The sequence below is a fragment of the Vulpes lagopus genome, chromosome 2 (assembly GCF_018345385.1).
Source record: "Vulpes lagopus strain Blue_001 chromosome 2, ASM1834538v1, whole genome shotgun sequence".
Classification (NCBI taxonomy): domain Eukaryota; kingdom Metazoa; phylum Chordata; class Mammalia; order Carnivora; family Canidae; genus Vulpes; species Vulpes lagopus.
In genome coordinates, this window is record NC_054825.1 from 163,346,893 (window position 1) to 163,366,731 (window position 19,839).

At 49.3% G+C, this 19,839-nt stretch overlaps 1 protein-coding gene across 2 annotated transcripts; it reads left to right on the top strand.

Annotated features, from left to right (window-relative positions):
* The first annotated feature begins 4,535 nt into the window (after nucleotides 1-4,535).
* Nucleotides 4,536-19,016, top strand: TSKS (testis specific serine kinase substrate). 2 transcript variants are annotated; one of them, XM_041744815.1, is made up of 10 exons: nucleotides 4,536-4,903; nucleotides 13,578-13,673; nucleotides 13,900-13,983; nucleotides 14,327-14,410; nucleotides 14,946-15,232; nucleotides 15,955-16,149; nucleotides 16,560-16,733; nucleotides 17,429-17,564; nucleotides 18,601-18,725; nucleotides 18,860-19,016. In XM_041744815.1, exons 1-10 carry the CDS (start codon nucleotides 4,691-4,693, stop codon nucleotides 19,014-19,016), a joined length of 1,551 nt encoding a protein of 516 aa, XP_041600749.1. In that variant the 5' UTR covers nucleotides 4,536-4,690. The 2 variants fall into 2 exon arrangements, with proteins under 2 accessions (XP_041600749.1, XP_041600748.1); XM_041744814.1 differs by lacking the exons at nucleotides 4,536-4,903; nucleotides 13,578-13,673 and adding an exon at nucleotides 17,191-17,277 and having other exon boundaries at nucleotides 13,937-14,410; nucleotides 18,558-18,725; nucleotides 18,860-19,010.
* The last annotated feature ends 823 nt before the right edge of the window (nucleotides 19,017-19,839 follow it).

Here is a 19,839-nt window from a genome sequence, read left to right on the forward strand (position 1 = left end):
TCAGTGTGTGAGGAGGTAGGTAGGTGGGAAAAGGATGTCCTGAAATTAGGCTCTATCACAGACAGGTGGGGGAACTCATTCCTGACCTCTGTACGCACCCAATTCCAGACCCGGTAAAGTAACCAAAACTTAATTTTTAAGATGGCCTAAATTTGCTTTAGGCATTCTGAGTTCTAATAGGGATTCAAATTGGGAAGGCCAATTTAACCTTCTAGAAAACCCAGGATTGTTTGGTCCCGTGTGGGGCAGACATGGAAAGCGCCCCCCTGATACAGGAACTCATGTGCCGACTTCTGTTGAATTAGAACCGTATTTACAAATAGAAATACAGTGGAAGCCACATATATAATTTTCAATTTTACTCCAGCCACATTTTTTTTTTTAAGATTTTATTTATTCATGAGAGAGAGAGAGACACAGAGAGGGAGAGAGGCAGAGACACAGGCAGAGGGAGAAGCAGGCTCCATGCTGGGAGCCTGAGGAGAAACTCAATCCTGGGACTCCAGAGTCACGCCCTGGGCCAAAGGCAGACGCTGAACCGCTGAGCCACCCAGGGATCCCCACCAGCCAAATTTTTTTTTTTAAGTTTTCAAAAAGGGGATCCCTGGGTGGCACAGCGGTTTGGCGCCTGCCTTTGGCCCAGGGTGCGATCCTGGAGACCCGGGGTCGAGTCCCACGTCGGGCTCCTGGTGCATGGAGCCTGCTTCTCCCTCTGCCTTTGTCTCTGCCTCTCTCTCTCTCTCTCTCTCTCTGTGTGACTATCATAAATAAATATTAAAAGAAAAGTTTTCAAAAAGGTGAAATTAATTGTAATAATATATTGTATTTAACCTGATATACCCAAATATTATCATTGCAACATATTTGCCATTCTAGTTTTCCTAAGTCTTTGAAATCTGTGTTTTCTACTTATAGCACATCTTGGTTGAGACTCACCACATTGCTGGCATTCAGTAGCCACAGGCCATTGATACTGGCTGTGAACTTGGACAGCATTATAGGACCATTAAAAAAAAAAAAAGAATTACACGGCTACTTTGAGCAAGACCATTATGGGGCTTAGTGGCTTACCCACTGTTAGGTTTTAAGACCAGGCTATAAATATGTCTACATTTGGGTCTAATGAGCTTTGAGCAGACACTATTTGGCTTTAAAATGGGGCATTAAGAGGAAGCTTCAGGAGCCCCTCAAGGATCCCATGGATTGAACCAGCAATAGTTTCTAAGAATCTGGCCTCAGCAAACCAATCCTTGACTTTCTCCAGAAAAACTTGATTCATCCCCAGTCTTCCCATTTCTGCAAACAGGCCCTCCAACAATCTCCCCAGCACTGTTGCCAGAACCCCTCCCTGTCCCTTATCCCAAACTAAGGGCAGAAATAAGACATCTGAAGTCCCCCACCTCCCTCTGTCAGGACTTCTCACTCCATGCAGACTACCATCCCCATCATCTCTTCCCTGGAATCTTTTTTTTTTTCCTAAGATTTTATTTATTTATTCATGAGATTCAGAGAGAGAGGCAGGGACACAGCAGAGGGAGAAGCAGGCTCGCCAAGGGGAGCTCAATGTGGGACTCAATCCATGGACCAGCATCATGCCCTGAGCCGAAGGCAGATGCTCACCACTGAGCAGGTGCCCCTCTTACCTAGAATCTTGCAGTGACATCCCTCATGGCTCTCTGCTTCCATTCTGGCCACTCACAGTGCATCCCCCCCACACACACACACACACCAGGTCATTTTTACAACATTGGTCAGCTGTGTCCTTCGACAGCACAAATGCTCCAGCCACTTTGGCCTTTGCTTGGCCATTCAGACCCTCCAGACCCATTTCCACACCCCATCCCCACACCCAGCCTCCCCCAGCTTCAGATCTCAGCTCAAGAGAGAACTGCTGGATGTAGATACTTAAAAACACTATGCAGCATTTTAAAAAGTCTATTACGAGGACACCTGGGTGGCTTGGTTAAGCGTCTGACTCTTGATTTTAGCTCAAGGCATGATCTCAGAGTCAAGAGATTGAGCCCCACACAGTGATGAGCCTGCTTAAGATTCTCTCTCTCCCTCTCCCTCTGCCCCTGTCCCTGCCCCTGCCACTGCCCCCTATGAGCGTGTTCTCTCTCACTCTCACTCTCTTAAAAAAAAAGTCTGTCATAGAAAATTTCAAATATACCCCAAAGTGGAAGGGAATAATGCACCCCCATAGAGCCAACTACAACATATGACCTTGATTGTTTCACCTGTAACCCCTCCATTTCACTTCCCTACCCCCATTGGGTTATTATTTTTAAAGATTTTCTTTTTAAGTCATCTCTACACCCAACATGGGGCTTGAACTCACAAACCCCGAAATCAAGAATCATATGCTCCACCAACTGAGCCAGCCAGGCACCCTCACTATTGGGTTATTTTAAAGCAAGTGGTCCTCATCAACTATTTCATGCCCATCATGGAATTTCTATCCCAAGATTTTATTATGAAAATTCCTACTCAGTTGAAACAACTGTACAGTGAACGTACATATAGCTTCACTCTCAACCTTCATTCTGTTATTAACATCATACTCCACTTTCTCTAGCACATATTTCTCCAGCTGACCTTCCCTCCCTCCTTCCATCGATCCATTTTGTGTTTTGATGCAGATGAAGTATAATTTTCAGACATCGATGCAGTTCATCTCTGTTGTAAGTTGGATAGGGCCCTACCATCATCCTGTATGTATGTTGAAGTCCTAATGGGAAGGACCTGCGAATTTGACTTTATGGAAATAGGATCTTTGCAGATGATGAAGTTGAGGTCTTTTGAGTGCTCCCTAATCTAATATGACCAAGTCCTTCTTTTTTCTTAAGTTTATTTATTCATTCATCTAAGTAATCTCTGCACCCAACATGGGGCTCAAACTCATGACCCTGAGATCAAGAGTCACATGTTCTTCTGACTGAGCCAACCAGGCACCACAACCATGTCTTTTTTTTTTTTTTTTAATAAGAGTGAGAGCATGAGCATGAGTGAAGGAGGGAGGGGCAGAGGGACAAGCAGACCCCCTGCTTGCATGACGTGAGCCAAACTCAGACGCTTAACCGAGTGACCCAGATGCCCCCATAACCATGTCCTTAAAAAGGGGGAAGTGTGGCTACAGAGATAGATACTTACAGAGAGAGGACAAGAAGACACAGGAGGACATGACCATCTATAAGCCTAGTCATGCCTGAGCTACCAGAAGCAAGGGGTGAGGAACAGACCCCTCTCTCACAGCCTCAGAAGAAAGCCATCCTGAAGATGCCTAGATCTTGGACTCCTGGCTTCCAGAACCGGGACAATAAATGTCTATTGTTTGAGTCACCTCAGTTTGTGGGACTTTGTGATGGCAGCCCCAGGAAACTACTACAATCCCAAACCCTTCAAAATGTCTATCATTGACTATAGTTCAATGTCAGTTTAGTTTCTTTTTTTTTTTTTTAATAGGCAAAAGCCACTTGCAGTAAAAGGCTCACATCTCAAAGTGCATAAATCGATGGGCTTTGATGAGCACAGGTCATCACCTCATATTGATTCTCCTGATATCATTTACCAACATCTGGTATTTTGGTTTATTTCCGCCTATTGCCTGCCTGCTGCCCCCTACCCCAAAATGTTGGATCCTCCAGCAATGGGACTCAATCCTCACTCATCACAGTCTCCCAGACCCCAGAAAGTGCCAAGTCTAAGGTATTACATGAAAAATCAAGTATGAATAGGGGGATGGGTCACCCCATAGGCTTAGGGGAAGGGAAGTTGAACGCCTCCCAAGAACCAGGGGGCCCATCCACTGTAAGTTCCAGAACAAATCCATTGCAGTTCTAACAGAAGGGACATATCTGGTAGAGCTGGAAGTGTTCATGGAGACCCCGGGAGAACATGCTGGTTGCCTTTCTCTACTCCTACGCACCCCCCCTCTTTACTGGAGCCCAGTGGTTGGGTCCTTTATGAGGCAGGCTGGTGGGGGTCAGGGACTTTGAGGGTTAGTGATCAGAGTAGGTGGAGAGTCTCAGAGGAAGGAGCCCCGGGGAGCAGGGCCACCCACACACCATGGCGAGCGTGGTCGTGAAGACAATCTGGCAGTCCAAAGAGATCCATGAGGCTGGGGACCCCCCTGCGGGGGTCGAGAGCCGTGCCCAACTGGTCCCTGAGGCTCCTGGGGGGGTGACCACCCCGGCCAAGGGGATCACGAAGAAAAAGAAGGCCGTGTCGTTCCACGGGTGGGTTTGTCGCACCCTGTCGGGGACGGTCCTAGCGCCCAGCACTGCCTCCAACAGAGCACGAGTCCCACCGTGGGTGCTGGAGGAAGGGGAGGGGGAGAAGAGGAGGGGGCAGAGGAGGGGCAGACAAGAGGGTGGTGGCAGAGGAGACATAGTGTGGGAGGTGGAGAGGAAGAAGGTAGTGGGGATGGAGGGAGGGAGGGAAAGGTCAGTGGGGAAGAGAAGACTCAGGAAGAGGAGCCAGGACAAAGGGAGGGAGAAGAAAGTAGGCAGTGGGGGTGGAGAAGACAGAAGAAATTAGGCAGCGGGGACAGAGGAGGAAGAAGAAAGTGGATGGTGAAGTGGGAGTCGAAGAGAGCAGGGGGTGGGGAGACAGGGAGGCAGAAGAGGCCATACCCACCAGGGCTGCCTCTTGAGCACCCTCCCTGTTTCTTCTCCCCAGGGTGGAGCCTCGGATGTCCCATGAGCCAATGCACTGGTGCCTGAACCTCAAACGGTCCTCGGCCTGCACCAATGTGTCACTGCTCAACCTGGCTGCTGTGGAGCCCACTGACTCCTCAGGGACAGACTCAATCACAGAAGACAGTGGCTCGCTTGCACTGCCGGTGCCCCCTGCCTCTCCCACCCCACCCTGGGCTTCAGATGACCCAGACATCACGGAAATACTGGTGAGGGACCCTAGCTGGGGAAGATGAGGGTCTTCACCCTGGTGCTAGGCAAATGCTGGGATGGAGCTGGTGGGGGGGTGGTCTTCTTGACTTGGAATGGGAAGGTTCTGGTTACCCTCGAGGCCCAGAACTGCCTCCTCCACCCCTAATGACCAGCTGTGACTCAGTTCCATCCTGGGTGAATGATGCTCATTGCCTAAGAATTGGTCTTTAGTTCTTCTACTCACTTCCACATGTCCTGGGTGAGGCTGGAGTCACAGATGGGAGTTAGGCCTGGTTCCTGAGCATGGGGAGCTCCTAGTCTGGTGGGGGCGACAGAGACAGACTGGAGTGATACATTTCCATAATGAAGCTAACACTGGGTATCCCAGAGAAGGGCCACTCAAACCAGGGAATATCAGGAAATGCTTCCTGGACAAGGCAGTGCTGGACTTGGACTTTGATGGTATAGTAAGAGTTCTCCAAGGGGATCCCCTAAGAATCTGAGGCAAAGCTAGGAGGTGAGCAAGATCTAAGAGGATTTCAAGGATTCCTGGCTAGAGCATAGAATGGATACAGTTTGATCCTTTAACTTCCCTGCCAACCTCCACCCCAGCCAGGTTCCCTGAACTGGGCTTGACATGGACTCTGAGAATGACATGAAAATAATCATGGTCGTAATGATGCTAATCAGATTCACTAGCATTTACTGATCACTTTCTGTGTTCCGGGAGCCTCAGTTTCCCCATCTGTAACATAGAAATGGTTGCATTTGTTCCTTCAACAACTATATCTTGAACATCTATGATGCGCCAGGAACTGGCGTAGGAGTGGGAAATATAGCAAGACAGAGTTCTGGATGTAACCACACCCACTTCATAAGGTTGTCATGACAATGAAGTGGCGCTCCTGCATGTAAAATGTTTAGCACATTAGCCAACTGTGAGCACAGAGTAAGTGCTGCTTATTGTTATTACTTATCCCCATTTCACAGATAAAGCTATTGAGGCCGGGATCCCTGGGTGGCGCAGCGGTTTGGCGCCTGCCTTTGGCCCAGGGCGCGATCCTGGAGACCTGGGATCAAATCCCATGTCGGGCTCCCGGTGCATGGAGCCTGCTTCTCCCTCTGCCTGTGTCTCTGACTCTCTCTCTCTCTCTCTCTCTCTCTCTCTGTGCCTATCATAAATAAATAGAAAAAAAAATAAAAACTTAAAAAAAAAAATAAAGCTATTGAGGCCTAAGAAAGGTTAGATAGCATGGCCAAGGTCACATAGCTTGTAAGTAGTGGAGGCAGACTTAGGAGTTGGGGGGCACCTTGGATGCACTCATTGGGGCAGCAGAGGCCACTGTGGGAGCCCTGGAAATGGTAGTCTTGGCCCAGCTGGCCATGACCAAGGCCATGCTTCCTGGAAAAGGCAACAAATAAGCTGGATCTTGAAGATAAGGAAGGTGTTCCCCTAAGCAGAAGACAAGGAATGGTGTTCTAGCTAGCTGGAACAGCAAGTGCAAAGGGGCAGGGGTTTATTTATTTATTTATAAAAGATTTTATTTATTTATTCATGAGAGACATAGAGAAAGAGAGGCAGAGACATAGGCAGAGGGAGAAGCAGGCTCCTTACAGGGAACCCAGTGTGGGACTCGATCGCTGGACCCTGAGCCAAAGGCAAACGCTCAACCCTGAGCTGAAGGCAGATGCTCCACCACTGAGCCACCCAGGCATCCCTATTTATTTTTTTCAAATTAACATATAATGTATTGTTGGTTTCAGAGGTAGAGATCAGTGATTCATCAGTTGCATATAACACTCAGTGTTCACTAGACCACGTGCCCTCCTTAATGTCCATCACCCAGGTACCCCATCCCCCACCTACCTCCTCTCCAATGATCCTCATTTTCTTTCCTGTGATTAAGAGTATCATACGGTTTGTCTCCCTCTCTGATTTTGTCTTATTTGTTCCTCTCTTCCCCTATGATCCTCTGTTTTGTTTCTTAAATTCCACATGTGAGTGAGATCATATGATAATGGTCTTTCTCTGATTGATTTACTTTGCTTACCATAATACCATCCATATCATTGAAATGACAAGATTTTTTTTTGATGGCTGAGTAGTAATCCATTGTGTATATAGACCACATCTTCTTTATCCATTCATCTCTGTCAATGGACATCTGGGCTCTTTCCATAGTTTGGCTATTGTGGACATTGCTTCTAATAGACAATGGGGTGCAGGTTCCCCTTCGGATCACTACATCTGTATCATTTTTTTTTTTAAGATTTTATTTATTCATAGAGACGCAGAGAGAGAGAGAGAGGTAGAGACAGCAGCAGGCACCATGCAGAGAGCCTGACGTGGGACTTGATCCAGGGTCTCCGGGATCACACCCTGGGCTGCAGGTGGCACTAAACCGCTGTGCCACCAGGGCTGCCCTGTATCTTTGGGGTAAATCCTTAGTAGTGCAAATCCTGGGCCGTAGGGAAGCTCTATTTTCAACTTTCTGAGGAACCTCCATACTCTTCTTCAGAGCAACTACACCAGCTTGCATTCCCACTAACAGTGGAAGAGGATTCCCCTTTTTCCACATCCTTGCCAACATCCGTCATTTCCTGATTTGTTAATTTTAGCCATTGTGACTGTGTGAGGTGGTATTTCATCATGGTTTTGATTTCTATTTCCCTGATGCCGAGTGATGTTGAGCATTTTGTCATGTGTTTGTTGAAAGGTAGGGATTTAAAGGGCCAGGAGTAGGGGAATAACTACAAACTGATCTATGGGGCTGGAGTGTGGCGTGTGAGAGAGATGAGGCCAGAGTGGGGAGGGCAGAGGTCACACAAGCTGAGAAGTGTGGATGCACTTCTGAGGGCAATGGGGAGCCATTGAGGGTTTCTGGGTAGGGGAGAGGAACAGTTCAGGAGAGGAGTTTTGAATCCAGTCCCTTTAGTGAGCACCCACTATGTCCTGGGCACTGTGTCATGTCCCTGTGATAGGGATCTTCCCCTAGAAGTTCTGTCAGGGAAATGGTATAATTAGCAGGGGTTTTTTTTTTTTTAAAGATTTTATTTATTTATTCATGAGAGACAGAGACAGAGAGAGAGAGAGAGAGAGAGAGAGAGAGAGAGAGACAGGCAGAGGGAGAAGCAGGCTCCACGCAGGGAGCCCAATGTGGGACTTGATCCCAGGTCTCCAGGATCATGCCCTGGGCTGAAGGGGGTGCTAAACCACTGGGCTAATTAGCAGTTTAAAGATGAAAACAAAAATACCAGGTACAGAGAGGTGGAGTGAACTTCGCAAGGTAGGAAATCCGGTAGGAGACACGGCCAGTTCTAGAAGACAGGTGATGTGAGAGAGAGGTCCTTTCTTTTTCTAGAAGACTCCTCTGCAGCTGGTGTGGGGATGTTTGGTAAGCGGAGGCTGGAGGCAGGGAGGCGGGACAGGAGGTTGGGCGAGGGTCCAGAATAGAAGGGCCAGATGGAGAGAAGGAAACAGGGTAGAGAGAGTCCTGGTGGGACGCCTGCCCTGGGAGACATCTCTCCCAGACAGATCAATGTCCTCCCTCTCTGCAAGCATTTCTCAGGCAGTACCTGCAGAGGTCTGCCTCCCACCAGAGCTGCTTCTGAGTCACTACATTCCCCAGCAGACTGTAACACCCAGGGAAGAGCCCCAGGGCCAGGGAGCTCGCTGTAGGGTTGCAGGGATGCATCAGCCTCTGAGGGGGTTGAGGCTCCTTCTCTGTGAAATGGAAAAGTAATGGTGGCCAACACCCAGGGGTATGGGCAGAGCAGGGACAGTGTGGACAGCAAGAGCACATCCTGGCTCTCAGCACCTGAGCTACATCAGGAGAGGCTGCTGGAGACAGAGAGAGGGGCGCAGAGACCCAGGGAGAGAGGGGGCCAGAGATCCAGAGGGGGGAGGACAGAGACCCAGAGAAAGGGGGACAGAGGCCCGGGAGGGGGGGACAGAAACCCAGAGGAAGGGGGACAGATAGAGACTCAGAGACAGAGGGGCAAGGACCCAGAGAGAGGGAAGAGAAATGGGTGCTTGGAGACTGTGGTTGAGATGACAAGTCCGAGACTGGACAGAGAATAGCAGAACATGAAGCAAGACAGCTTGCTGTCTCCTGTCTTAAGCTCTGACACCTTTATGAGGCCAGAGGAGGAACTGAGATGGTGGTCGTGCTTTCAGTGAATCAAAGCAATGATGCAGAAGGCAGGGCTCTTGACTTCGGCTTGGGACTTGTCGTGCTGCCTGCAGAATTCCTGGAGGCTGCTGTAGATGGTGGTGCTAGGCCTCTTCTTGCTAATTCCTGCCCTGCTGTCATTATTTTTTAACAATGCTGACACTCATCACTGAGGTCGCCTTATTGATCATACCATCTGGTTGATCCTTCCTCACTGCCATCTGGGCCAAGGTACCATAATTCCCATTTTATGAGAAAGAAAATTGAAGCAGGCTCAGAGTGAGGGGGCTGGACTGCTGAGTTGTAGCCTATGATGGCATGGAGGGATTTGTCCCCATCTCTGGCTCCCCCTCACCATCATGCATTCACTTCTCAGCCAGGGCTGACAGGCTCTACTGTCACCACGCCCTGATCTACTCTCTGTGAAGCTGAAGCACCTCCAGGGTCTATTCCAAAGAGCCTTTCTGGGCAGGCCTGTGCTCCTCCCAACAGCAGCCCATCTATGACACAGAGGCAAAGTCTCCTCCCTGAGGTTGTACAACTACTAAGTAGGAGAACTGAGTTGATCCCAGTACCTGCTTTCCTTGTTTCCCAGAATGGTTACAGGAAGCCCAAGATCTTCTGGGTCTTCAGTTAAAAATATCATTTTGTGTATTGGTTAGCTATCGCTGTGAAACAAATTATCCTCGAACTTAACCAACCTGGAATGGCATAGCTTAGCAGTTCTGAGTCAGGGACACTCATGAAGTTGGGAGTCAAAATTTCAGTAGAGGCTACAGCCATCTGAAGGCTTGCCTGGAGCTGGGGTTGCACATCCACATTCACATGGCTTTTAGCGGGAGACTCATTACCTTGCCCCATGGGCCTCCCCACAAGTGGCTGCTTATAACATGGCAGTTACTCCCCAGAGTGAGAGAGGGCAAGCAGGAAGCCATGGTTTTTTTTTGTTTTTTTTTTTTTTTTTATGAACTAGTCTGTGAAATCACACACCATCATGCCAGCCTTCTGTTTACTAGGTGTGAGAGTCACTAAGTCCAGCTCACATTCAAGTGAAGGGGAGAAGGATCCTCATTTTAAAGGAATGTCAAGGAATTTGTGGACATATCTCAAAACATATTTTGTGGGTTTTTTTTTTTTTTTTTGTACAAACCGTTCATCGGGATGTGGATGTTCCCTTCTATTTCCAATTGATGAGTGTTATGAAGGTGTGTCGGATTTTGTCAAATGCTTTTCCTGTCTACTGACATGACTGTGTGTTTTTCCTTTTTATTCTATTTAATATTGTTTTACAGTGATTTCCATATGGTTTTAAAAATTAATTTTCGGGAAGCCTGTTTGGCTCAGCAGTTGGGCACCTGCCTTTGGCTCAGGTCGTGATCCTGGGATCTGGGATCAAGTCCCACATCAGGCTCCCTGTGAGTGGCTTGCTTCTCCCTCTGCCTGTATCTCTGCCTCTCTCTCTGTCTCTCATGAATAAATAAATAAATAAATATTTTTTAAAAATTAAAATTAATTTTCATGTTAATCACATTTGCATTCATAAGATAAATTTTACTTGGTTGGTCATGGTGTAAATTCTTGTTTTTATGCTGCTGGATCTGGCTTGCTAGTCTTTTGTTGAGGATTTTGTAGCTGTATTCAGAAGGGATATTGGCTTCTAGTTTTATTTTTTTGTAATGTCTTTGGTTCTGGTACTAGGGTAACAGTGGCCACATAGAAAGAGTTACGAACTACACTCTCCCCTTCTGTTTTTGAAGAGTTTGAGTTGCATTGGTAGTTCTTTCCTAAATGACTGGTAAAATTCACTAGTGAAGCCATCTGGTACTGGGCTTTTCTTTGTTGGAACTCAGTCTCTTTGTGGGTCTCTTCAGATGTCCCATTTTTTTTTTGAATCGCTTTTGATAGTTTGTGTGTTTCTAGGAATTTTCCTGTTTCATTGAAATAATCAAACTTGATGGTACACAGCTGTTCATAGTATTTGCTTCTAAAAAATATGTTGGGGCATCTGGGTGGCTCAGTTGGTTAAGTATCCAACTCTTGATTTCAGATCAGGTCATGATATGGAATTGAGCCCTGCATCAGGCTCTGCTCTCAACAGAGTCTGCTTGTCCCTCTCTCCCTTTCTCCTTTAAAATAGAGAAACAAAGATAATAGGAATTTTATTTTTAAGCAATCTCTACACCCAACGTGGGGCTCAAACTCACAACCCTGAGATCAAGAGTCACACATTCCAGTAACTGAGCCAGCCAGGCACTCTGTTCACAGTATTCTCTGATAGTTCTTTTTCTTCCCCCAAGCTTGGTAGCAACGTGCCCTCTTTCCTTCCTTTTAGTAATTTGAGTCTTCTCTTCTGTGGCCGGTCTTGCTATAGATCTGTCAATTGTGTTGATCTTTAAAAAAAAAAAAAAAACCAAAAAACTTACTGTTTTGTTAGATTCCATCTATTCTCAATTTCATTATTTCTGCACTCCAGTCTTTATTGCTTCCTTCTGCTAGTTTCGAGTTTGTCTTGCTCTTCTTTCTCTAGTTTCTTAAGGAGGAAAGTTAGCTTATTAACTCTGAATTCTTTCTTCTTTTTTGAAGACGTTTAGAGCTGTAGATTTCTCTCAAAGTACTGCTTTCACTGCAACATGATATTGTCTCTTTCCTACAGTGGAGGAAATTGTTCTCTTCTCTCTTTGTGTATTGGCTCACCAACTGTCAGAGAAACCAAAGGAACTGGCTTAAGCAAGATAGTTTATCTCTCACATAAAAGTCTTAACAAGCATAGCAGGCTTGCTCTTCAAATGCAGCAGGCTCCAGGTTCCTGTGTTCTGGTGGTTCAGATACTAAGTCACAAGTTTGGCTGCAGTGACAAAAAAAAAAAACACAAAGTAGCACAGGTTAAGGAAGGTGGAAGATGTTCTCTCTCACTTGGTAGTCTTTATAAGTGATTGGAATTTGAGCACAGCAGCTCCACCAGAGTTGGGGATTCAGGCTTCTGTCTTGTTGCATCCTCCAACTAATCCAAAATGGTTGCTCTGCCTTTAGTCATCAACTTTGCATTCTCGCCATTATTTATGAATAAATGAATGTTTTTTAAAAAAAGGGAAGAGGGGGGATCCCTGGGTGGCGCAGCGGTTTAGCGCCTGCCTTTGGCCCAGGGCGTAATCCTGAAGACCCGGGATCGAATCCCACGTCGGGCTCCCGGTGCATGGAGCCTGCTTCTCCCTCTGCCTATGTCTCTGCCTCTCTCTCTCTCTCTCTCTATCATAAATAAATAAAAATTAAAAAAAAAAAAAGGGAAGAGGATAGAAATTGCCTATGTGATTGCTACTTACATCCCATTGGCTGAAACTTTTTTATACTGCCACAGCTGTAAGGGAGTCTGGGAAATGTAGTCTTTGGCTGGATAATCACATGGCTGGGCTGATTCTTCTTTAAATGTGGAAGAGCAGAAAGTGGATCCTGCCATGCGCAGCCCCCTTGAGCCACAGTTTGCTTGGCATGAGTCGCAAAGCATTTTGAGTTGACTACAATGATCAGGGGCTGAGGGATGTCATGATTTAAAACAAAGGCTCTGGGTTTAAATTCTGGAAAAGCCATCTCATGTGCTGTGTACAGGGGCAGTGCTTCTCTAAGTCTTATTTTCCTCACTTGCCAAATGAGCCAAATAACCTCAAGAGGTGTGGCTTTGAGGAATAAAAGGGGAAAGGTTTGTGTTTGGCCTGGTGTATAATAAGTGCTTATACCCAGAAAGTGGGTTATCTTAAAATATTTTTTTCCAGTTCCTGGAGAGAAAGAGCATGTGTTTTAATAGTTTTTTTATTTTTATTTTTAATTTATTTAGTAGAGACACAGAGAGGCAGAGACATGGGCAGAGGGAGAAGCAGGCTCCCTGCGGGGAGCCTGATGCAGGACTCGATCCCAGGATCCTGGGATCATGACCTGAGCCAAAGGTAGACTTTCAGCCATTGAGCCACCTAGGTGTCCCTTAACAGTTTATTCATGTCTGTGGATCTCAAGGCCATTTATCTCTGTTTGGTTGAGACCATCCTTCTTCTCCCCTGTGTCTGTCTGAGTGCTACTGCGATGCCCCCCTCTCCTGGATCTTACTTCTTTTCCTTCCATCCCACCAAGCAGAAAATGAGTCTAACTACCTAGTTTTACAGAGTAGGGCTACCAAGAATCAAAGAGAGGCAGTCCCTGGCACCTGGGTGGCTCAGTGGTTACACATCTATCTTTGGCTCAGGTCATGATCCTGGGGTCCTGGGATTGAGTCCCACATTGGGATCCCTGCAGGGAGCCTGTTTCTCCCTCTGCGTATGTCTCTGCCTCTCTCTGTCTCTTGTGAACAAATAAATAAATAAATCTTAAAAAAACAAAAACAAAGAGGAGCAGCCCTGGCCCGAGCTACCACTGTTCCAGGGCAGAATCGAGGGGTAAACCCAGCCTCCTCCCAGGTCTTAACCTTCTTCCTGGGACTGCAGGGTGCTCCCACACAACCACTGACCCACCTTCTTTTCTCATTCTTCCCCAGAGTGGGGTCAACAGTGGATTGGTCCGCGCCAAAGACTCCATCACCAGCTTGAAGGAAAAGACCACCAGGGTTAACCAGCATGTGCAGACGCTGCAGGTGTGGGGACCCCTCCCCCACAACACCTCTTCTTCCTGTTCCTCAGCCAAGTTCCCCTCTTCTAGATTTCCTCCAACTCGGTGTATCCACAGCCTGGGTTGAGACAGTTGAGGCTCAGAAGAAGGGAAGGGGACCTTCCCAGGCCCAGCATCTCCTCCCCGGGGGCGGGGGGGGTGCTTCCTGTGGCCCTTGGCTAGGCTAACCTCTCCTCCCTTCTGTGCTCCAGAGTGAGTGTTCTGTGCTCAGTGAGAATCTAGAAAGAAGGCGGCAAGAAGCAGAGGAACTGGAAGGGTACTGTAGTCAACTCAAGGTGAGTCGCTGGTAGGCAAGAGCAGGATGGGGAGATGGGAGTGGAAGTAGGAAGAAGAGGAGGGCAGGAAAAAATGTGAGGAGGCACAGAGTCACAGACAGGAGAGAGGTGGAAGTGGAAAAGTAGCATGGGAGGGGGTCGATGGAGGAACCCATCCCTTAAGTCAAGGGAACCAGGTGGATAAGGGACAGACCAATGGGCAGAAGGCAGACTTTCCGAGAAGCGGGTGTGTCTTGAGTGAGGGGTTGGAGCCTATATGGAACTAGCGACTAGCAAGGGTAAGGGTTGGGAGGCGGAACTGGAATGGGAAGGCAGGGCCCCCCGCCCTGGTGTCCTGACCCAGGAGAACTGCCGGAAGGTGACCCGGTCGGTGGAAGATGCTGAAATAAAAACCAACGTCCTGAAGCAGAACTCTGCCCTGCTGGAGGTGAGGAGGGGATTTGGGGAAGAGGATCAGACGCTCAAGGTACTTGAGGTAGACTTCAGGTGGGACTTCCTGCCTTGCCACCCCTACCACCACACTGGCCCCTTTCACGTTCCTGGTCATGTTCCTCCACGCACAAAGTCACATTCGGTGAAGCACTCGTATTGGGCTTTGTGCAGGAATGCCCGTCCTGCCCACATTCCCACTCTTCCCAAAAAAGGTTGGAAAAGCCTCAGTTGTTCTGGAAACAGGAGGGGCTGGAATTTGACACCATGGAGAACTGGAGTAGGGGTGGAGGGCTGGATGGAGACTCCAAGGTAGGCATTTGGGGGATTCCAGCTAGGCTTCAGAGGGTGACAATCCTCCCTAGTGACAGCAGTTGAGGGTCCACTTAGACTTGAAGCGGGACTTCCCAATATCCTCCTCCACATCCATTTGCTTTCCAATCTCCAGGATTCATTGTGTAGATCTGGGGGTGGAGGAGGTTGTGGGAGGCAAGGGGCTGGACGCTGTAACCCTTCCTTCCTTCCCCGCCCAGGAGAAGCTGCGTTACCTCCAGCAGCAACTGCAGGATGAGACACCACGGAGGCAGGAGGCCGAGCTGCAGGAGCTGGAGCAGAAGCTGGAGGCTGGACTCTCTCGGCATGGCCTGGGCCCCACCGCCCAGTCCCCCGGCTGCTCTGGCACTCCAGGGAGTCCCGACGAACCCCCACGACCCCGCAGCATGGCCCCAGGTGGCTGGGGAATGGGGCCGCGAGCAGGGGAAGGCCCCATCATAAGCGAGCAGGAGATGCAGAAGGTCTCTGCGGGCCTTGAGGATCTGAGGCAAGTGGGAAGGGGGGCGGGGAGCCTCAAGGAGCTAAAATAGGTGGGCCCGAGGATGGAACCTGGAAGATCTTAGGGGGACAGGGCCTACGCCATGGAACCTCAAAAAGTCTAGGAGGGAGTGCACTGGGTGACCTGGAAAGGCCAGACTTCAAAGAACCGAGTTTGAGTATAAGGTTGGCAGACGCAAGGTTGGTGAAAGTAGGGTGGGCGGGTTTGGGTAGGGGGCAGGTCCTCGGAGTCTCCAACTTCACTGGGACAAAGTTGGGGTGAGTGGTACCCTAAAGAAGCAATGTCTGGATGGAGCTGGGGTGCAGGGCCAGGATACCAGAGAAGGGGATATTGGCAGGGTTCTTTTTTTTTTTTTTTTTAAAGATTTGTTTGTTTATTTATTTATGATAGACATGGGGGGGGGGGCGCAGAGACACAGGAGGAAGGAGAAGCAGGCTCCACACCGGCAGCCCGATGCGGGCCTCGATCCCGGGCCTCGATCCCGGGCCTCCAGGATCGCGCCCTGGGCCAAAGGCAGGCGCTAAACCGCTGAGCCACCCATAGGGATTCCCTATTGGCAGGGTTCTGTACGACATGGGAGGATTGCAAGGAATGGACAGGACGGGAGAATTTGGAGGCTGGGTACTCACCCAGAGCCATGGGCCGGGCGGGGCCGCTGGGCACGCATCCAAACCCGGGCCTTGACCGGTTCTTACCTCTTCCCTCTCCAGGAGGGAAGTGTCCTCGCTGACTGCCCGCTGGCATCAGGAGGAAGGGGCGGTGCAGGAGGCCCTGAGGCTGCTTGGGGGCCTGGGCGGCAGGCTCGACGGCTTCCTGGGCCAATGGGAGCGCGCGCAGCGCGAGCAGGCGCAGACGGCACGGGGCCTGCAGGAGCTGCGGGGACGCGCGGACGAGCTGTGCACCATGTAAGAGTGCGAGGTCAGGGGTTGGAAGGGGGGGGGGGCCTTGAAGGGATGGGCCAATCAGCTGGGGCCTAGCGGTAGAGAGCGTGGACTGAGCTCTAATTAGAAGACAGGGGGCGTGGTCTGCCTTATAAGGACTGAAGGGCGGGGCCAAACCGAGAAGGGCCCAGGTCCATACCTTAAAAGGACAAAGGGAGGGGCCAAGTCGGACAGGGAAAGCCAATTAGAAAATAGGGAGGGGCATCCCGACACTTAAAACATAAAGGAAGGACGAATGAGAGCAGAGAGGGGCGGGGCCGAAGTACCACAGGCTAGACAGGAACCTAGGAGCTCGGCTGATAATGGGTGCAATGTGGAGAGGACTTTACTGTAGGAGAGGCGACCTCGCAGCACTGGTTACTCTCACACCTCAGGGTGGAGCGATCAGCAGTGTCTGTGGCTTCACTGAGGAGCGACCTGGAGGGCCTGGGCCCAGTGAAACCTATTCTGGAGGAGCTAGGGCGGCAACTTCAGAGCTCTCGAAGAGGGTCTGACCTCTCCATGAACCTGGACCGGCCGCCCCAAGGCTCCTGTGTCCGCTGTGCCAGGTAAGGGGATGGGGCCTCGCGGGGCCTGGCGCATTCTGGGTCCTGTTGAGGACAGAGCATTGAAGGAGACAGGGCACTGGCCAAGAGTGTGCTGAGGGGGGTGGGGTTCACTTTGGGAGACAGGTATCTCCATGCATTTGGGGACAGGCTAGTCCTGCTGCATTATGGGAGCCAGATTTTCCCCCTCCCTACGAAGTGATGTCAGTGTCTTGGGGAACACAAGACGTGATACATTTAGAGCATCTTGGATTTCCCGTGCATTGTGGGAAGGTTGGGATGTGGTACCTGGTAGGAGACTGGGTTTCTCCGTGCATTGTGGGAAAGGTGAGACCTTGGTGCATTGGAGAACCAGGGGATAGGGTGCTTGGTCCTTATTAGGAAGTAAGGGACTTCCAATACAATATGGGATCACGTTTAACTAGTGATTGTGGGAAATTTTTTTTTTCCATGAACCGAGGGCTGTCTGGTACCCTATGGGAGTAGGAATCCCCAGGCATCGTAGGAACTACCCACACTGTGAAAATCAAAGGATACCTGATGCACTGTAGGTTGGCCCCAGTGTATGGTGGGAAGGTTGCATGGGTGTATAATGAAAGCAGGATCTGGGTGGATGGAGGCTGGGCGGTGGGGCATGGGGCATTTGGGAACAGAGTAGGGACTAGGCTTCTTACACCTGGTAACTGCCCCTCCCTCAGCCAGGGGCAACAGCTGTCCACAGAGTCCCTGCAGCAGCTGCTGGAGCGAGCACTGACCCCACTAGTGGATGAAGTGAAGCAGAAGGGCCTGGCTCCCGCCTGCCCCAGCTGCCAGAGGCTACACAAGAAGATTCTGGTACCAGGGACCATGGGCTATCAGGCCCCACTTTTCTGTCAGGGGAGTGGGAGGGGAGTCCCAGACACAAGGATACTGTTGGTGTGTGGCAGGACAGGAACCACTAAGCTGTGGGCAGCAGGTGTTTAGGGGAAACACTGGACTCTGATGGATTAGGGTGAGGAGAAGGGCAAGCAATTTGATGGTTAGTAAGTCATAGGTCAGTCATCACGGGACCCTGGGTGATGGACTTGGGCCTAAAGCACGATGATACATTAGATGACACCAGGCTATAGCTTTATGGAATATAAGCCTGATTCTCTATAGACCTTAAGAGAGGCAATATGGGATCCCTGAGGACAGATAGGGGACCCAGTAAATATAGATCGTTGGAAGCTAATGCATTATGGGAATGAGGGCTCTTCATGAGGTCATTGCACCCAGACTCCCACCCAATAGCTGATGGGACTTGGGGCCTGTGTACATTCTGAAACATAGATATCTAATATATTATGGGATACTGGCCTAATGTATGATGGGGTGCAAGTTGCAGTGAGGCATTGATGTGGCAGGGTTATAGGACTGTTAGGACATGGGGCCTGGGACATTGGGGAAAATAAGGAACCAGAGCACCGAGGGCTATTATTGTAACTGAGATGCTACCTAAGAGAGAGATGTGGGGTCTTATGAATTAGGGGATATAGAAGTTCACCACATGATGGGATACTGGGCCCCAGACATGTCAAATGCATGATGGCTTATGGGCATTAGGGGATAATCTGTTAGGTTCTGATTCAGTGCTTGCTGGGACATAGGAAGCCAGTACCTCAGGGGACAGACAGTTGGACAGATGTGGGCTTAGGACACAATGGCATTTGGAAAGCCAGCCTGTTGTGGGATGCTGGGGTCAGTCTCAGGCCCAAAGTATGAGGGGATGCCCTGGGGGGAGGAACATGGGCCCCACGGGCCCCATGCCCCTTGCCCTCCGCGATCCAGCTCCCCCTCCACCCCCAGCCCAGTCCAGCAAGCCCAGCCGCGCCTACACTCCTCTCCCCAGGAGCTGGAGCGCCAGGCCTTGGCCAAACACGTCAGGGCAGAGGCCCTGAGCTCCACCCTTCGGCTGGCCCAAGACGAAGCTTTGCGGGCCAAGAACCTGCTGCTGACGGACAAGATGAAGCCGGAGTGAGGAAGGAGGCTGAGGGCGTGGGAGGAGGGTGAGGTCTTGGGGAAAGGGCCTGAGTCACCCTCTTCTTGCACACCATTCCCATGGCATCTGGCCTCATCAGCACCAGCTCTCCCGACCTCTGTCATTACAGGGAGAAGGTGGCCGCTCTGGACTATCTACACTTGAAGATGTGTTCCCTCCACGATCAACTCAGCAACCTGCCACTTGAGGGGTCTACAGGGACAATGGGGGGAGGAAGTGGAGGGGGAACTCCTCCAAAACGTGGGGGCCCAACCCCTGAACAATAAATGGCCTCTCATGCTGGCATGAATTCTGTCTCCTTTTTGGCCCCTAAAGAGGGCTGCAAATTGCACACATACCATGCACTAAGCCTGCTTACTAGGACTTGATCCTGAGCCAGGGGATATCTTGGTTTCTAGAGACATGCTGATAATGGTACAGCTCTTTGAAAAGTAAAGAAATAAGATTCTGAGGGTGCCTGGGCGGCTCAGGCAGTTGAATGTCTGCCTTTGGCTCAGGTCATGATCCTGGGGTCCTGGGATCGAGTCCCGCATTAGGCTCCCTGCTCAATGCAGTGCCTGCTTCTCCCTCTCCCTCTGTTCCTCTCCTCTGGTAGTGCTCTCTCTCTCTCTCTCTCACTCTCAAGCAAATAAATCTTAAAAAAAAAAAAAATCAATAACATTCTGTGGTACAGAATCCAAATGTTTTGGGCCTTCAATCCAAATGTTTTTAGAGTTATTTTTAAAATTATATATAATACTCATTTATATATTATGTATTAAATTTACTTAATATTTAAGTAATCTCTATGCCCAACGTCGGGCTCAGATTTACAACCCCAAGATCAAGAGTTGCACACTCCACCAACTGAGGGAGGCAGGTGCTCCTGCAGACATATTTTGGAGAGCATGTTTAAACCACCACAGTAATACTATTTTTTTAGATGTTTAATTGAAGTATAGTATAAGCAGAAAAGTTCACAGGTTAAAAGTATAACCTGTGAATATGACAATGAATTGTCATAAAATGGATCTGTGTTTCCTTTTTTTTTTTTTAATTATTTATTTATTTATGATAGTCACACACACAGAGAGAGAGAGAGAGAGGCAG